The 18,768-nt window shown below is 43.1% G+C and overlaps 1 protein-coding gene across 1 annotated transcript in view; it reads right to left on the bottom strand.

The window, feature by feature from the left end:
- The window catches only part of LOC139694897 (sodium-dependent noradrenaline transporter-like), a 511,521-nt gene that overhangs the window by 37,520 nt on the left and 455,233 nt on the right, over positions 1-18,768 (bottom strand). Inside the window, exon 3 of the mRNA XM_071593399.1 lies at positions 15,807-15,938. Coding sequence (XP_071449500.1) covers positions 15,807-15,938 — 132 coding nt within the window. The remainder of the gene's footprint in view (positions 1-15,806; positions 15,939-18,768) is intronic.

Here is an 18,768-nt window from a genome sequence, read left to right as displayed (position 1 = left end):
GTTATGTCCCGGGTTAATTTCCCCGACGTGGCTCATTCCTCTTTCGCGAGGAGGTCTATTCGTGTGCTGCGCAATTCGCATATTGGAATTTTTCCACTGCTTACCTGTCACTCGGGTGCTTGCGTCGCCTCGAGGGAGGAGGGGGCAAGCATGCGAACGCAGCTCGCGAATATGACTAAATATGGGAATAAAGCGCAGTAAAATGCTGAATCCGGGGCGCGACCGGATGCCGCGATCAAATAAAAACCCCGCGGAACCTTCATTCCGGGTCTTTCGTCGAGGGGCCGTGTACACGTCGGGAGGGGGAGCCGAGAGCCGTGGAAGCGGAGACTCGCCGATTGACCCGGGGTTCGCCGCAGTTGCTCACGCCCGAGTCGCTCTTGTTTAAATACAAACTCCTAGCGAAAGACCCCGTCTCTTTTATTTCACCGTACCAACTCGCCAATTGGACCACCTTCGTCGTCCGGAAATTCCTCAGCGTTAGTCAAGATCCTTTTCTGAGACGTCCCTTGTCGCGCTGCCCTCGAGGGGACACGACAACTTTGGTGGAGGCGCCGGGTAATGCATTATTTGTAAGACGACGCAGAAGAGGATCCGCAGAAGGACTCGGCCAAAGGCGTGGACGTGGTACGGTAAGTATTCTTCCGTTCTTTTTTTCTCTTCTTCTTCTTCTTTGTGCGGGATTGGACTAGAGAGGAATCGGCAGTAAGGCCGATCTTCCTAGCAAAGGGGGGTTAATTGATTAATGCATAGCTGTTGATACATTGTTACGGAGTAGGCATCGGTGGTGACGCTGTCTTCTTTTTCATTTTTTTTATTGAATTAACTTTTCGCCTCTCCTGCCATTTCTCCGACTGAATCCTACAAAGTGGTCCCGACTTTGCCAGGATTACGGGAGGACCACGGTCTTGACCGGTTTAAGGTGTACAACTTACTCCTGGGCGTTCGGCCCGAAATCCTTTTATCATAGAACGCTTTCTTTCGCGTGTATTAGCGTTAAGTATATCTGCCTTGTCCTGTTAGAATATTTTTTTTGGGGGGGGTTGCTTTCCGTGTGTTTATGAATAACGAACAGCGAAGGAGTCGCAGGATCCGAGGGGATTCGCCCGTATATTACGCGCTAGTCCGTCCACGACAGGGCGTGGCCCGTGAAGTCGCAGGGGAAACGGAACCGGGTGATGCGCGTGCGATACTCACGGGAGGAGAGCAGGACGAGATCGGAAGTACACCCGATAGAGTAATCCTCACGGAAGGTTCAGATACCGGCATGGCCGAGAGGGAAGACACATCTGGGGGGGAACCGCGAGGGAGATCGAGGGCACAGGGGTGCAATTTGACACCCCCGACGTTCAGCGGGCACCCAGGGGAAGACGTAAATACATTCCTTTCCAAATTTAACAGAATTGCAGCCGCAAATGCGTGGGATGAGGAAACAAAGATCCGTTTGATACCATGCTTTTTAACGGGGACTGCGGGTAGATGGCTTAATGCGTTAGCGGGTTACGACCCGGAGAACGGCACCCTCGAGGGGGATTGGCAAGGATTTTGCCGGTCCATTAGAATTGCGTTCAGAGGGGTGTGGGCCGCGGAATTGAAAGAATGTGAGTTGAGGGAAAGGAAGCAGGGTCATAATGAGCCAATCGACGACTACTTCTATGACGTGAGAGCCTTGTGTAGGGAGGTTGACCCTGAAATGGCCGACCGGGAAGTCGTTCGGCACTTGATAAAGGGGCTCCGACCCGCATTGGTGCGCGTGGTCGTCCCGGCAAGACCAGAAACGCCTACGCAGGTGCTCGGATGCCTAAAAGCGTACGAGGAAGCCGACTTCATTGCACAAGTAAATACAAGGACGCCGGCCCACCAACCCGGGAGGAGGATGACACAAGAGGAAAGAAAAGAGGGGTCCGAGAGCGTTCGGCAGTTGGAAAGGGAGATCCGCGAGCTCAAACGTGTGATCGAGAGGGAAAGAATCGGCCCGAGGGAGGATAGGCGGGGTGCGGATGACAAATGGCTGCCCGCGTCGAGAGGTAGGCGAGAGGCACCACGATGGCAAGAGGGCCCTAGACGGGTCGGGGGACCCAGTCGTACTAACGACGGAAGACCCATATGCTACCGCTGTAGGGCAGTGGGCCATGTCGCAGCGGTTTGCCCGACGGCCGATAGCGGAGGAACGAGGTGTTACCAATGTCAGGGGATGGGTCACAGAGCGGCCGACTGCCCATCACGCAGGAGGGACCATCCTCGGGACTACCAGGCAAAAAACGAGCGTCCGCAGGCCAAGTAGGGGGTACGCCTGTCGGAAGCATTGGAGAAAGATCCCTCCTAACGATCGAAGGCGCGATTAATGGACGTGAGTACCCGATCATATTGGACACAGGAGCCGTGATTAGTGTTATAAGTAGCGAAATTATCGACCCCCAATGTGTGAAACCAAAACGACTACGTATACGTTTGGCGAATGGAAACCCCGGAGAAACACTGGGAGAAGCGGAATTATGCGTGCAAATCGGAGGAATGTGTTTTAGGGAGAATGCGGCAGTTATGGATGGGTTAGTTGGACCCCTTTTGCTTGGCCATAACTTTTTGAAACGTCATAAAGCAATAATAAATTATGATAAGTGTGATGTCACCCTCAAGGGTTCCCTCGGTGAGACAGTGGTGCAAATGATGGGATATGAAATTCGGGGCGAAGAAGCCCGATGTGGGGTAGCGCAAGACTTGTGGGGGGGTGACCTCATGGCCCGAGGCCTTCCCGAGCTGCCAGGGGTGAGTCACCAAAAGTGGTCACTGAAGGGTGACGTCACGGTGCCACCCGGGGACGGGGTTGATTGTAGGTTGGATGGACCGAGGCCGTCAGGCGGAGGACGAATAGTTCCGGCCAGACGCTTAACCGATGAGGGTCTGAGCCTGGGGGTCGTCCGCCCTGAGGGGGAATATATGATCGCCACCCTTTTCAACCATCGAAGGGTGCCAAGACGGTTGCACAATTTCACGGGTCGTTCAAAGTAATTAAGCAGGCAGGGCTGATGAATAAAGGTTTGTGCTTGTGCTAATGTGTCGCTTTTATTACAGAGAAAAACAGCTAAGAGTATGGCGTTAATACCCAACCAACCTGGGAGGATCTGTTGCGTCCACTTTCGTTACGCTCGAATTTTAAGTAATTAGAAGAAAAATTAGTGCGGGGGCAAATTAAATTGGACTAGAACGAATTGGTCAGTAAAATTTGCGGACGCAACAGAAACCTCCTCAGATGCGTGGGGAACAGCCTTGGGAGGAATTGGACTGACCTGGTGTATTTTACTCACTTTGGCATGCGTATACCCTCTATATAAAGTCCAAACCCTGGAGAAGCATATGGTCTACCTGGTAAAGACGGAAAACGGTACGGAGTTGTTTACCGTGAGGAGCACGAGGAACGTGGGAAAGGTGAGTGCTGTGAAGATATTTTGATTCTGTTTTTCTCCTCCAGGTGGTAAAAACATCTTTGTTATGTTTTTAACTGCAATAAGGGAGGGGACAGCGAGAGAAGAGGGACCGGCAAGGGGCCTCACCCCATGCGGATGGGGAATCCCGCATGGAAGGACAGTCCTCGGAGGGGACAGTTAAAAGAAAGGTATTTTGATTCTGTTTTTCTCCTCCAGGTGGTAAAAACATCTTTGTTATGTTTTTAACTGCAAGAAGGGGGGGCAGAAAAAGAGGAGCCAAGAAAGGGTTCACACTATACGGACGGGGAATCCCGTATAGAGAGAGAGTCCTCGGATGGGACAGTAAAAAGAAAGGGTTCGCACTATACGGACGGGGAATCCCGTATAGAGAGATAGTCCTCGGAGGGGACAGCTAAAAGAAAGGGTTCACACTATACGGATGGGGAATCCCGTATAGAGAGATAGTCCTCGGAGGGGACAGTTAAAAGAAAGGGTTCACACTATACGGATGGGGAATCCCGTATAGAGAGATAGTCCTCGGAGGGGACGGTTAAAAGGAAGGTATTTTGATTCTGTTTTTCCCCTCCAGGTGGTAAAAACATCTTTGTTATGTTTTTAACTGCAATTAGGGAGGGGACAGCGAAAAAGAGGAGCCAAGAAAGGGTTCACACTATACGGACGGGGAATCCCGTATAGAGAGAGAGAGTCCTCGGATAGGACAGTTAAAAGAAATACTTGCAGGGGTGTCTGAAGGAAGCACATGGAGACAGCGAGAGAAGAGGGGCCGGCAAGGGGCCTCACGCCATGCGGATGGGGAATCCCGCATGGAAGGGCAGTCCCAGGGTGGGACAGTCGAAAGGGAAGTTACCGGGGTAACCGGGGAAAGTAAATGGGGACCTAGAGAGGGGTCTTGCCATTGAGCGCTTAAGCAAACTTGAAAAGGGGTCGTTGACCACTCGGCCGAAGGAAGAGACGCTCGAAAAAATCAGCTGATAGACCCCGAGACACCTCCCGTTCGGAAGAAAGGGAGGGGGGCTGTGAGGAATGTTGCCTCGCAAAATGGGATCCCAAGAAGAAGAAAAGAAAAGAAAGAAAAAAAAACCGTTGTAAGAGAATTATTAGTGCACTTAAGTGACTGGTTAACCATGGTAATATATGCAAATAAGTATTAGCGACGTAAGCATAAGACCTAGGTTTAAGGGGGGAAACGAATGAGCAATCCGGGAGGATTGCATATGAACCTTTGTTATGTTTAGTTAATATAATGTAGTAGAGAATAGTCATAGGTTATTGGTGATGAATCCCATTGATTGCCTGTGGAGGAGGATGGAATGGGTGGACTGATCAACCATCTCTTCCCCTTTTTCTCAGGGTCAACCAAGGGGAGTCGAAGTCGAAACGGTAGTCACCTCGGAGAAGAATGAAGGGGATTAAATGTCACATTTGTCTATTGGGAATGCTGGTTTGGGTCGCTTATGGAATGAAGCACCTGGGGGAAGTGCCAGTAGATATTACGGCGGGAGCCTTGTTTAGAACTTTACCTGATGTAACGGTTTACGAGACGTCATACCCTCTTGTTTAGAAAACACCTTTTAACCCAAGGAGAGAGCTGGAAAATTTCGGATTGTATGCATCCAACTGCGTAAGGGAGAGTCACCCAGGAATTTGTGAGGCCATACAGGCGTCTCTGGCCCTGGCCTTAAATAACTGGAATCCAAGGTACTGGGCTGATCCACTGACGGAGGCACCGCTGACATCGGATGGAGGGGCGTTTTCATCCTCTTTCATCCTCCCGATGCGGCGGCACGCGGAGCGAGTCGTCATATCGGAGGCAGAGGCTGAGGAAGTCGAGGAGAGGATGGACAACCTTGGCGACTTACTCACACTGCCAGCACAGAGCGTGACGATCCCAGAGCATGGAGCGATACCTGGAGGATCTGGCTGGGGTGTTTTGGCCTACCTCCAATCCGCATCGCTTCGCTCCTCAGGGCTTGCCAGGCCCGGAGACTCTCCCCGGAGCTCATCAACCTTCCGACCCTGAAGGAGCGATTATAGGTGGTTCGCCGGACCATCGAAGCGACGGACTACGACTTGGCCATTCGGCACTTCTCCAGGGGAGGTACAAGTCTCAAAGTCCTAGCTTGCAATATCTACACCGACGAGCTATGCATGCTGTCGGACCCGCTTGGAGACACGCTGGGGACCATCAAGTGTGCCGAGGCAATGGTCAAGGGGGCCACGGCTAAGGAGACGACGGCATCCTGCCCAATAGCGTGTGGGAGATCGCCTGATAGCATCGTTACGAAGATCAGTAGTGGAGTGTATGTGATAACCCACCCCCCAAGGAATTCGAAAATCTTCTGTGGTGATAAAATTAACGCAACTCTAGAAGAAAATTTTAAAATCGGTGCATACAAGCTCACTATTCCATGCGCGTGCAGACTGAAATTGGGGACTTCTACTTTTTCGTCACAATACCCTTGTGAATCAAAAGATGCAAAAGTTAAAGTACATCGAGTTATACCAGCTGCTTGGGCTCCCATAACTTCTTTGAAATTACCACCATATGACGACCGCAATTTTGCCGTCTGTACCAATTTGACCGAATGCTTGCATGTAGCACGAATGACGGCTCCTACTATGACGAATATAAATCAGGCTACCTTTCTTTATTTAACATGTACAGGCACCATTGCTCTGTTTTCGTCTTTGATAATATTTTCGTATTGCCTGTATCAGTGTGTTTGGTGTATAAAAGACAGTTACTTCCAGACAGTTGAACGCCCCTGGGAGCGCACGCGCCAGGAAAGTACTCAGTTGCAGGTCGGGGACTGTGGCCCGACAGTGCACTTTCGAAAACCACCCGAGACTAGGGCACCCATCCCACCACCTAATTCCCGAATCCCCAAAGTGGCATTACCCACCCTGTATGAAAGTGTGGACGGTAGTGACGGCCTTGTTGAAGATCAATATTTGGCGATGCAACCAATAGACACAAGCAGAGACACATAATGGTGTTTTCAGATGATTTTTACTAGTGTTTTTGAGGGTTAATGGCATTTTCAGTAGGTGAAGGACACGTATAAGATTCAAGTGAACTCTGTAGTTTCAGCATTTTGTATCGATGTGTTTTTACTGTTTTGTGTGTTACTGTTTCCTAGACTAAGAGTGCTTCTATATTTCATTTGTTCTTGGTTTTGTTAGAGATGAACTTAGGGTTTATTGTATTTGTGATGAACATTGTATTCTCCGGCAAAAGCGGCGAACTCGCGTCTTCGGCTAGAGATGAGAGAAGCTTCAACGGATACCTCTCAAGGCTTCGTCCGGAGGCCGAAGTTTTGAGGGGGGGGTAATGTTATGTCCCGGGTTAATTTCCCCGACGTGGCTCATTCCTCTTTCGCGAGGAGGTCTATTCGTGTGCTGCGCAATTCGCATATTGGAATTTTTCCACTGCTTACCTGTCACTCGGGTGCTTGCGTCGCCTCGAGGGAGGAGGGGGCAAGCATGCGAACGCAGCTCGCGAATATGACTAAATATGGGAATAAAGCGCAGTAAAATGCTGAATCCGGGGCGCGACCGGATGCCGCGATCAAATAAAAACCCCGCGGAACCTTCATTCCGGGTCTTTCGTCGAGGGGCCGTGTACACGTCGGGAGGGGGAGCCGAGAGCCGTGGAAGCGGAGACTCGCCGATTGACCCGGGGTTCGCCGCAGTTGCTCACGCCCGAGTCGCTCTTGTTTAAATACAAACTCCTAGCGAAAGACCCCGTCTCTTTTATTTCACCGTACCAACTCGCCAATTGGACCACCTTCGTCGTCCGGAAATTCCTCAGCGTTAGTCAAGATCCTTTTCTGAGACGTCCCTTGTCGCGCTGCCCTCGAGGGGACACGACACTATGACAAACTTTCGTTGGCTTTCGTCCCTGCCGCTGTATATTATTCTATACTTATCACTCCAGTAATCCCCGCTATCTTTCCATCTCACCTCGCATAGACCTAAAATATCTATTTTTCCCCTTCCATCTCTCGCTTAACATTCTCCAATTTCCCTGTCCTCATCATTTTCCTTACATTCCACTTTCCTATTCTAACTAATGTGGTCTTCTTCCCTTTCGTCTTCTGTCCTGCTGCTGCTGGTTTTCCCTTGCAAGGGTTTCATGGGATGAGGACCTCAGAAGCCTTGCCTCCCCCCCTGCCGGGCACGACACACGGCCGATTGAGCCGAGCCCCATAGTTGCCAGGACACAAAATCTCTGTTTTGTCCATCATGTAAATCTTGGGAATGATAATATTGGTGGTTTCCCGTTGCCTTCCTCAATAGTGTTTTTAATGTGACAACATGACTTGCTGGCCGCCCCACTTGGGTCTGATGCCATAGTAGCCGCCTCACTGAGGAACAGATGCTGCATATGCATTATGAAAATAAATCTTTAGGCATGTATGCATTGGGCATTAAAACTTATAGAGATGTAGGCATTGTGAAAATAAATCTATAGGCGGTTGTGCATAAAAATATATCTGCTTGACCCATTGTGCAATTAAATCTATTGGTGACTATGAATTGTCCATCTTAATCTATAGGCATGTACGCATTGTGCATATCAATCTATAGGGGTGTATACATGTATGCATTGTGTACATAAATCTATAGGCTTCAATTAATTGTACATCTAAATCAATTGGTGTGCATGAATTGTGTATATAAATCTATAGGCGTATATAAATTTTGCATATGATACAATTGGCTTGTATGCATTGTGCAGATAAATCTATATGCCTGTATGCATTGTACATATTAATCTCTAGGCGTGTATGCATTGTGTATATAAATCTCTAGGCATGTTTGCATTGTGAATTTAAATGTATAGGCTTGTATGCATTTTATACATGTTTGCATTGTGTATATAAATCTATAGGTTTGTAAGAATTGTGCATACATATCTAAAGGCGTGTATGCATTGTGCATGCAAATCAAAGGATGTGTAGCATTGTGCACATAATACAATAGCGGTGTATGCATGGTGCATATAAATCTATTGGCGTCAATACAATGTGTATATTAATCTATAGGCATGTATGAATTGTGCATAAAACACAATAAGCATTTGTGCATTGTGCATATTAATCTCTAGGCATGTATGCATTGTGGATATAAATCTATAGGCTTGTATGCAGTGGGCATATAAAGCCATAGGGGTGTTCGCAATGTGCATATAAATCTATAGGGGTGTTCGTATTGTGCACATAAATCTATGGATGTGAATTCATTGTTTATTTAAATCTATAGGCGTGTATGCATGGTGCATATAAATATATAAGCCTGTGCAATGTATACATATATGCATTGTGTATATAAATCTATATGAGTCTATGAATTGTAAATCTAAATCTTTAGGCATGTATGCATTGGGCATATAAAGGTATTGTTGTGTATGCATTGTATGCATGTAGCATTGTGCACTTAATACAATAGGAGTGTATGCATAGTGTATATAAATCTTTAGGCATGTATGCATTGTGCATATAAATCTAAAGGCTTGTATGCATAGGCTTGCATGTTCGCAATGTGCATATAAATCTATTGGCTTAAAAAGAAGGTGCATATAAATCTATAGGGGTGTATGCATTATATACATGTATGCATTGTGTATATAAGTCTATAGGTGTTTATGAATTGTTAACATAAATCTTTAGGTGTGTAACCATTGTGCACATAATTTATATGCATATTGCATACGTGTGTATGCAATATGCATATAAATCAATATGCGTGTACGCATTCTGAATATAAATCTATAAAGTATTTATGCCTTGTACACATGCATGCATTGTGTATATTAATCAATGGGCTTCTATGAATTGTACATCTAAATCTATAGTAAAGTATGCTTGTGCATATATTGCAATAGGCTTATATGTATTGTGCAAATAAATCTATAGGCGTGTATGCATTATGCATATAAATCTATAGGCATGTATGAATCGAGTATATAAATCTATAGGCATGAATGCATTGTATACATGTATGCATTGTGTATATAAATCTACATACTTCTAAGCATTGTGCATATAATACAATAGGCATGCATAATTTGTGCAAATTAAATCTAAGGGAGTGTATGAATTTAGCATATTAATCTGTAGGTGTGTATGAATTATGCATATAAATCTATAGGTGTGTATTTATTGTGCATATAAATCTAAGGGAGTGTATAAATTTAGCATATTAATCTGTAGGTGTGTATGATTTGGGCATATAAATCTATAGGTGTGTATTTATTGTGCATATAAATCTAAGGGAGTGTATGAATTTAGCACATTAATCTGTAGGTGTGTATGATTTGGGCATATAAATCTATAGGTGTGTATTTATTGTGCATATAAATCTAAGGGAGTGTATGAATTTAGCACATTAATCTGTAGGTGTGTATGATTTGGGCATATAAATCTATAGGTGTGTATTTATTGTGCATATAAATCTAAGGGAGTGTATAAATTTAGCATATTAATTTGTAGGTGTGTATGAATTGAGCATATAAATCTATAGGAGTGTATGAATTGTGCATATAAATCTATGGGCGTGTATGAATTGCGCATATAAATTCATAGGGGTGCTCACAATATGCATATAAATCTATAGGGGCGTTCGGTAGTAGTAGTAGTTTTAAGGGGAGGCGACCGACAGCTAAGGTCATTTGCGCCATAGGGGATGGACAGGAAAGGATGAAGGGTGGAGAGAAACCCGGCGTCGGCATTAGCCTGCTCTTTACGAAAGGCGCCAAGGGGTCCGCAGTTTAACGTCCCATCCGACGGACGGCGTACTCACTCAAAGTGCCCTCCACAAAGCACCTCAAGTAGGGATCGAGATACCTCTGAAAAATATTCAACACCGCCGGGATTTGAACCAGCGCCCTCAGGGTGGGAAGCCAGTACGTTAGCCCCCGCACCATCTCGATCCCCAGGGGCGTTCAGATTGTGAACATAAATCTATGGGCGTGTATGTATTGTTCATTCAAATCTATGCGTGTGAATGAATTGTGCATATAAATCTATGGGTGTGTATGAATTGTGCATATAAATCCATAGGGGTGTTTGCTATGCGCATATAAATCTATAGGGTTGTTCGTATTGTGCAAATAAATCTATAGGAGTGTATGAATTGTGCATATAAATCCATAGGAATGTATGAATTGTTCATTGAAATCTATGTGTGTGTATGAATTGTGCATATAAATCTATAGGAGTGTATGAATTGTGCATATAAATCCATAGGAATGTATGAATTGTGCATAAAAATCCATAGGAATGTATGAATTGTGCATATAAATCCATAGGGGTGTTAAAAAATGAAAAAGAAACACTTTGTTCCAATCCACCAATTTATTACAGGTACGACTAGTTTTGACGCTTCGGCGTCATCCTCAGGTACCTTCCTAGGTACTATCCTAGGTACCTGAGGATGACGCCGTAGCGTCGAAACTAGTCGTACCTGTAATAAAGTGGTGGATTGGAACAAAGTGTTTCTTTTTCATTTATTAAAATGAACTTCCACAAAGTTGAGGCTGAAACTATTGAACTATAGGGTTGTTCGTATTGTGCACATAAATCTATAGGAGTGTATCAATTGTGCATATAAATCTATAGGAGTGTATTAATTGTGCATATAGATCTATGGGTGTGTAGGAATTGTGCATATAAATCCATAGGTGTGTTTGCTATGCGCATATAAATCTATAGGGTTGTTCGTATTGTGCACATAAATCTGTAGTAATGTATGAATTGTGCATATAAATCCATAGGAGTGTATGAATTGTTCATTCAAATCTATGGGTGTGTATGAATTGTGCACATAAATCTGTAGTAATGTATGAATTGTGCATATAAATCCATAGGAGTGTATGAATTGTTCATTCAAATCTATGGGTGTGTATGAATTGTGCACATAAATCTGTAGTAATGTATGAATTGTGCATATAAATCCATAGGAGTGTATGTATTGTGCATATAAATCTATGGGAGTGTATGAATTGTGCATATAAATCCATAGGCGTGTATGCATTGTAATGTAAATGCATGCAATGTAATTTATTGGGTTATTCGTAATTTGCATATAAATCTTTAGGAGTGTTCGCATAGTGCACATAAATATCTATTATTGCACATAAATATCGAAATTAATAGTATACATGTATGCCTTGTGTATATAAATCTATATACGCGTCTATGAATTGTAGATCTTAATTTATAGGCGTGTATATATTGTGCATATAAATCTATTGGCATGTATGCATTGTGTACATGTATTCATTGAGTATATAAATCTATAGATGTCTATGAATTGTATATTTAAATCTATAGGGCTGTATGTACAGTTCATGTTATACAATAGGCTTGTATGCATGGTGCAACTAAATCTATAGGCATGTACGCATTGTGCGTATAAATATATAATCGCAAATGCATTGTATACATGTATACCTTGTGTATATAAATCTATACGCATCTATGAATTGTACATCGAAATCTATAGGCGTGTAAGTATTGTGCATATATATCTATAGACTTGTATGCATATTATACTTGTATGCATTGTGTATGTAAATCTATAGGCTTGTAAGAATTGTGCATATAAATCTGAAGGCGTGTATGCATTGTGCATGTAAATCTATGGGTGTGTAGCATTGTGCACGTAATACAATAGCCGTGTATAATGGTGCATGTAAATTGATCGGCGTCTATGAATTGTACATATCAATCTATAGGCGTGTATGAAATGTACCTAAGATACAATAGGTGTGTGTGCATTGTGCGTATAAATATACAGGCGTGAATGAATTGAGCATATAAATCTATAGGCGTGTATGCAGTGGGCATGTTATACAATAGGCTTATATAAATTGTGCATAAAATAGAATTGGCGCGTATGCATGGTGTATATTAATGTCCATGTGTGTGTGTGTGTGTGTGTGTGTGTGTGTGTGTGTGTGCGCGCGCGATATATTGCATAAGCACAGTACCTGTACATACGTATTAGTATGTAGGAATTTAATATATTTATTTTATTCGAGGAATCCTGTTAAATGTGTGACTTATACGTTGACAGGAATACTTTTTTGTTTTTGAGAGAAAGAAATGCTTTATTGACTGAATTTTCATTTTTAATATTTACCTGCAGTAAGTGTTGGGGACAAATTTTATCAAAATTGCTTAAATCGTATATAATGCAAGAAATGGTTTTTAACAATTAAGCGCTTTTTTAATGATTTAAATTTAATGTTTTATGGATGTTTTATGGTGTTAGCAGTAATCTATGACCATTTAGGAACACATGTATGACGAAAATAATGAATTGCATCTTACGAGGGCTATCCAGAAAGTTATCTCCGTTATGGTATAAAAAGTGCATTAAATGTATTGCTTTCATCTCAAGAATACATATGCCTACTATTTTTACACATTTGTCCTACCTCTGGACTAGTTTCCATGTCCCTTCTACATAAAATTCTGCCACATGTGGTCGCAGCCAAATGTGATGGCCTTGGTATCTTGCCAACTTCCTCGTCGAGACGAGCACATGAGCAGTAATCTAACTTTTCAGTCGTGTTTTCAGGCAGCAGAGTTGTATTAATCCGTGGAAAACTTCCTAAAGATTTCAGCTATCTTAAAACGCCACTTATCACGAATTTTGGACAAATTTCAGGAACAGTTCATCGTTGATCGCAGACGGGGGCGGCCACGTCTGTCATCATCATGGACATTTGTCCGATCACTCTTAAACGAATGAACGACACACTGACGCACAAAACTCTCTCACTCATCACATAGCGTTCGCACAGAGCAGAAATTTCTCAATGAGGAATGTCAGCAGCTTTGCAGTTTTTCTATCAGTAAAAACTTTATTACAGTGAACGAACTTCAAAATTGGCCGGAATTTCAAATGTATTGTTTATTTTGACTCCGTGTTGTATAAAGAAACGACAAGCGGTAATACGACCTTCCAACCACTGCCGTTCGAGGCGTACTGACCTATTGTGTGCGTGCGTGCGTGAATACAGCGACCATTCGACTCCCTCTTCCACTTACCATCACGCTGCAGTAAAACGGAGGTTACCCTCTGAATAGCCTTCGTATTAAAAAATTGCGACTAAGTACTAGTTCAAAATACATATTTTGAGCACATTAATTACTAAGAACCTCCTATTCTTGAATACCATAGTGCATGTAGTTGTTGCTACTCTCTGTTGTAGTTGTAGTTGTTGCTACTCTCTATCCCAAATCCAAACCGATTCCCGGGAGGTTTTTAAATTCCTTTGTAAAATCCCCCTCCGTCGCTCCCCTGGCCCCGATGGCATAAGTCCTATATTTGTACGCAACTGCGCTTCCTCCCTCTCTCTTCCCTTAAGCCTCTTATTAAATCGCTGCTTTTCCCTCGGTACTTTCCCCCCCCCAATGGAAATCCGCTAATGTTACCCCTATTCTTAAAACTGGAATTAAAAATGAAATATCTAACTATCGCCCTATCTCTTTACTACCTATTCTTTCTTCTGTTTGCGAGAGGATTATTCTCAACAGACTTTATTATTTTACTTCCCCTTTTCTGTCTAGCAACCAACATGGTTTCCTTCCGGGCAGGTCATGCTTGACCAATTTAGCACTTTTTCAACACCACGCTGTTAGTACGATAACAAGTAAGACTCAATTAGATGCCATCTTCTTGGATTTCTCAAAAGCCTTCGACTCCCTCAATCATAACCTCCTCATTAATAAACTCAGTCAGCGTTTTAACGTTCATGGAAACTTTCTCAAATTATTGACCAGCTTTCTTTCGAATAGAAATCAGCGAGTAATACTATCTGGCGCCTCATCTCCTTGGTCCTCTGTGACATCTGGAGTTCCTCAAGGTAGTATTCTCGGACCATATCTTTTTAATCTGTACATTGATGACTTAGCTTCCCTAGTCCCGACCTCCCTAGCCCACACGTTACTATATGCCGACGACTGCAAAATTTTTAAGGAAATTAATTCCCCCACGGATTGCTACCACCTTCAGGAGGCTTTAAATAAAATTTCAGAATGGTGCAGCACATAGATGCTAAATTTAAACTCAAATAAATGCAATACTCTAGTTCTCTCCCTAAAAAAATCTCCTCTTACCTTTAACTATACAATTAATTCAGTTCCTCTGAATCGTGTTGCTTCTGTCAAGGATCTTGGTGTATTAACTGATTGCATACTAAATTTCTCAGGTCATATCAAAGCAGTTAAATGCAAAGCCATGTCTCTTCTAGGTCTACTTTACCGCTACACAGAAATAAAAGATGTACAATCTCTAACCGCATATTTCTCAACCATTATCTTACCATTAATTACCTACTGCTCCCCTGTATGGTCCATGTCTGCCCTATCTAACCTTAATACCCTTAACACGATAACAAATTTTTTCAGTAAAATTGTCAAGTACAGAGTCTCCCATCTTCGGGACTCGCCCACTGAATCACTTCTTTCCTCGCTCTCGATTTGTAATCTCTCCACTCTACGTCTAAAATCTGATTTAAAACTCCTGCATAAAACCCTTAACTCCATTAACGACTGTCCTGAACTAATTTCCCTTATCAATTTCAGAGTTCCCCCCCGAGTTACCCGCGATCACTCTTTATTCCACCAACCCGTTCCCAGATTGTCCCTCACCAAACGTTCCCTTTTCTTCCGTCTCCCCGCTTTACTGAATTCCCTTCCCGAAAGCATTGACCCCCTCTCACTCCCAGCCAACACATTTATAAACCTTTCTCTGACACATCTCTCTCGAAAGAACTAGCACAATCTCTCCTTTCACTCCCACATCCCGGTTTTGTTCCTTTCTTTCACTGTTTTTGTTATTTCTATGAAAATGTATCTCTAATAAATGCTAATTATAGTCTTGTTGATGTTTGTATGTTTGTGTCCTTATATGTTGCTGTAATACGTGTCACTATAAATTGGCAATCCTGCTGTATGTGCACAATTTTTACTAAATAAATAAATAAACTAAATGTACTTAATATCGTTTTTCAAAATATGCAGGAATAAGTGAGATATTAGTATCATCACTGGCCATTGATGCATGCAATACGGTGACAATTTGACTGGTGACTTTTCGATCAAAAGTCCTTAAATTGGGATACGGATGTGCAAGAATTTGCAAACAACAGCTTCTTGAAAGTTAGCGCGTAAATGGCGATGCGTTTTGATTGATTATTTTCATTGTGGATTTCAGCATTGACATTTTATACTTTGAATGCATAAATATAAATTTAACGAAATCTAGAGGTGAAACTAATTCCTTCGTAGAACCCCATCAATTTTTAAATGTTCCATTCGCTACTTGTGGTGCGTGCTTGCTCACCTTTGAAAAGTGGGCATATGCGCCACACACTGATTGCCCCCTGTCTGTTGAACTGGCCGAGAATGAGTTCCATGTAGAAAAGAGGCACGGCTCCAAATACCAGCATCAGGGTGTATGGGATGAGGAAGGCTCCTGGAAGACATAAAACCACAAACATAAACTTTCGTTTACAATGGAAATAACAGAAAACACCCGGGGATTACGGGTTATACGATTACTCACATATACATGTTATATTTTATCCCCAAAAGCCACCGATAGGGAGTGATTACCCACCAGACTACGTACCCTTGACGCAAAATGCTTTCCCCCTAGCGCAGCCGGATGAAGTTATTATAATCCCATACCGTTTAGAGACTTCAATCGCAAACAAATAGTAGTCATAGATGGGTTGTGCTCAACGGATAGAGATCTAACTTCGGGCGCCCCCAAGGAAAGTGTAATAGGGCCTCTTCTGTTCTTAATATACATTAATGACTTAAGCACACACGTTGTTAGCAATCTGAGGTTATTTGCTCATGACACGGTGGTATACAGGGAAATAAGGAGCCAACTAGATCACGAGCTGCTCTCTAGGGACTTAGATAATATCTCAGAATGGTGCAATAAATGGGGATTAACAATTAATATAGATAAATTCGTAGTTTTGACATTTTGGAACAAACAAAACGAAGAACAGGATATAAACTACGAAATAAGGGGTTCAGTACTGCCTACGGCCAATCAAGTTAAATATTTTGGGGTTGTTCTAACACCACGCCTCTTCGAAAGTTAATTAAAATTAGAAGTAATGTGTTCTTTCTTCCTCAAGTGAAATATGCATCTGATGCAAGAATTTAACGAGTGCTGGAGATCAATATTTGATTCTTCCGTTAGGTTGAACTATGCGAGGGAAATGCCATAGTGGCCGAAGGAGAATATCAAGGAAGATATTAATTTTAATTAATGTAGAGAGGAAGGAGATATCTCTGAAAATTGTTACGTTCGTAAGGGATCACATTTAGCACTGCGGCAAATAGAAAATATATGATTTTGCCACGACAAGGTGAGATTCAATTAATTCAGAACATCAGTTCTTCTTTATGGGTTTCATTTTAAATGTCCCCACTTTGCATTCGTTCGGTTATGCAGTGTTTTTTTTTCAAATAACCCCGCACACATTGCTGAGGTTGACTCCCTACGTTACATATAAATTATTTAACATATATCATTGCGTTGCACGTGCATTATGAAATAGAGGATTCAGTATTGACTACGGCAAATCAAGTTAAATATTTGGGGGTTGTTCTAACACCACGCCTTTCATGGGGAGCACATATCAGGACAATATGCGGATCAGATTTAAAGAAACTTGGCTTCATAAAACGGGTGTTGGGGAAATGTAATAGAAAAGTTAAAGAGAGGTTTTATTTTACTCTAGTTAGACCTCATTTGGAATATGCCGCAAGTATTTGGGAGCCTTGGGAGAAAATTTGGCAAAAAGAATTGGATAAAGTCCACAGAAAATCCCCTAGATTCGTTAAAAACTGTTATGACAAGAACACAAGTGTGAAAGGTCTCTTAGGGGAATTAGGCTGGGAACCACTTAAGGCGCGGAGACAACAAGCGAGGCTTGGACCTTTAGAAAGGTTCAGAACAAACGAGTTTAACTATGACACTGAAGGAATTATAATGGCCCCACACTACTTAGGTAGATCAGACCATAAAGATAAACTAAGGGAGATAGATTCCTGGACAGATAGTTACAAATACTCATTCTTTCCCCGAACAATCAGAAATCATAATAGTAAGAAACCGAAGTCACTTTAGAAATATTCAAAACATTTAATTACAAGTCGGAACAAAATTAAACACTGAAAAGCGGTTAGGTATACTTTCAGGTGCATGTGTAACGAAACGGCGAAACATTTAATTGGCTGCCCGGGCATCGTGCTTACATTATCGGCTAAATATTGTTTGCCGTATTTTTCCTTGTTTTTCAACTTTTAAATTAGGGTGAGTCTCATAAATCCGGAGCGCCTTATACATAATCCGCGCAAGGTGGTCATTGCAATCGTTTCAGACGCTACCGAAGGCGAGGTGAGAGTTGAGAGTGAGTGCATGTGCACGCGCCGGAGTCACGCCCTCGAGGCATGCGGTGACACGCGATACCCTCCACTCCGTCACGGGAGGAAGCGTGTGGGGAGATGGCGTGGAGAATGTGGGAGGAGAAGAGGGGTGGGGGAGGGATTGCGTGTGAAAGGCGCCCCGGCGCGTGCTGATTGAACCCCCGCGTTTGGAGGGGGGAAGGGGAATAGGGGGGGTTTTATCTTGTCTTCGGAATGACCGGTGATGGAAACTGGTGTCTCGCCGGAAGATACCGCACCGCTGCGCCGCCAATGATTAGCTTCGGGAGCCGAGCTTTGGTTGGCTAACTAATGAGAGTCGATGCACACCAGTGATTGCCGATTGACGAGTATTCGAAATCCACATTTGCGTAATTTTCATTAAAAGAAATATATTTAACCCGAGGAAAGAATATCATACATCCTCAACCTTTTCTAGGAGATGAAAATGTTTATTAATGGAGATCACTCGCGCCAATTAGGGTTGGGGCACTAATATCGAACCAAACGTAATCTAATTCTACATATGCATAATACCCCGCAATTTCACCGCAAGAACGTGGGGCGGGGGGTGTTGGGACACCACACGTAGAACAGAATAAAACCACATGCAAAACAAACCAGAGCATGCCGATTCACACCCACGTAATACATTCATGGAAAATCGAATGTAATGAACCTACGAATGTACCAGATGCCAATAAGATGGTTAAATTTGTACTCTCAAGTGACTCCCAGACTAATTGCCCCAAAAGACCTCTAACACTTGTCTATTTGTCGTGACGATTTTTTTAGTATGCAGCGGACTTTCTCTGGACTTTATCAAATCTATCTTATCTTTGTGGTCTGATTGACCT

This window comes from Hetaerina americana, unplaced genomic scaffold, assembly GCF_022747635.1.
Source record: "Hetaerina americana unplaced genomic scaffold, ioHetAmer1.1.p SCAF_59, whole genome shotgun sequence".
Classification (NCBI taxonomy): Eukaryota; Metazoa; Arthropoda; class Insecta; order Odonata; family Calopterygidae; genus Hetaerina; species Hetaerina americana.
Note: the sequence above shows the minus strand (reverse complement) of the source record. Positions and strands in the feature narration are given on the sequence as shown.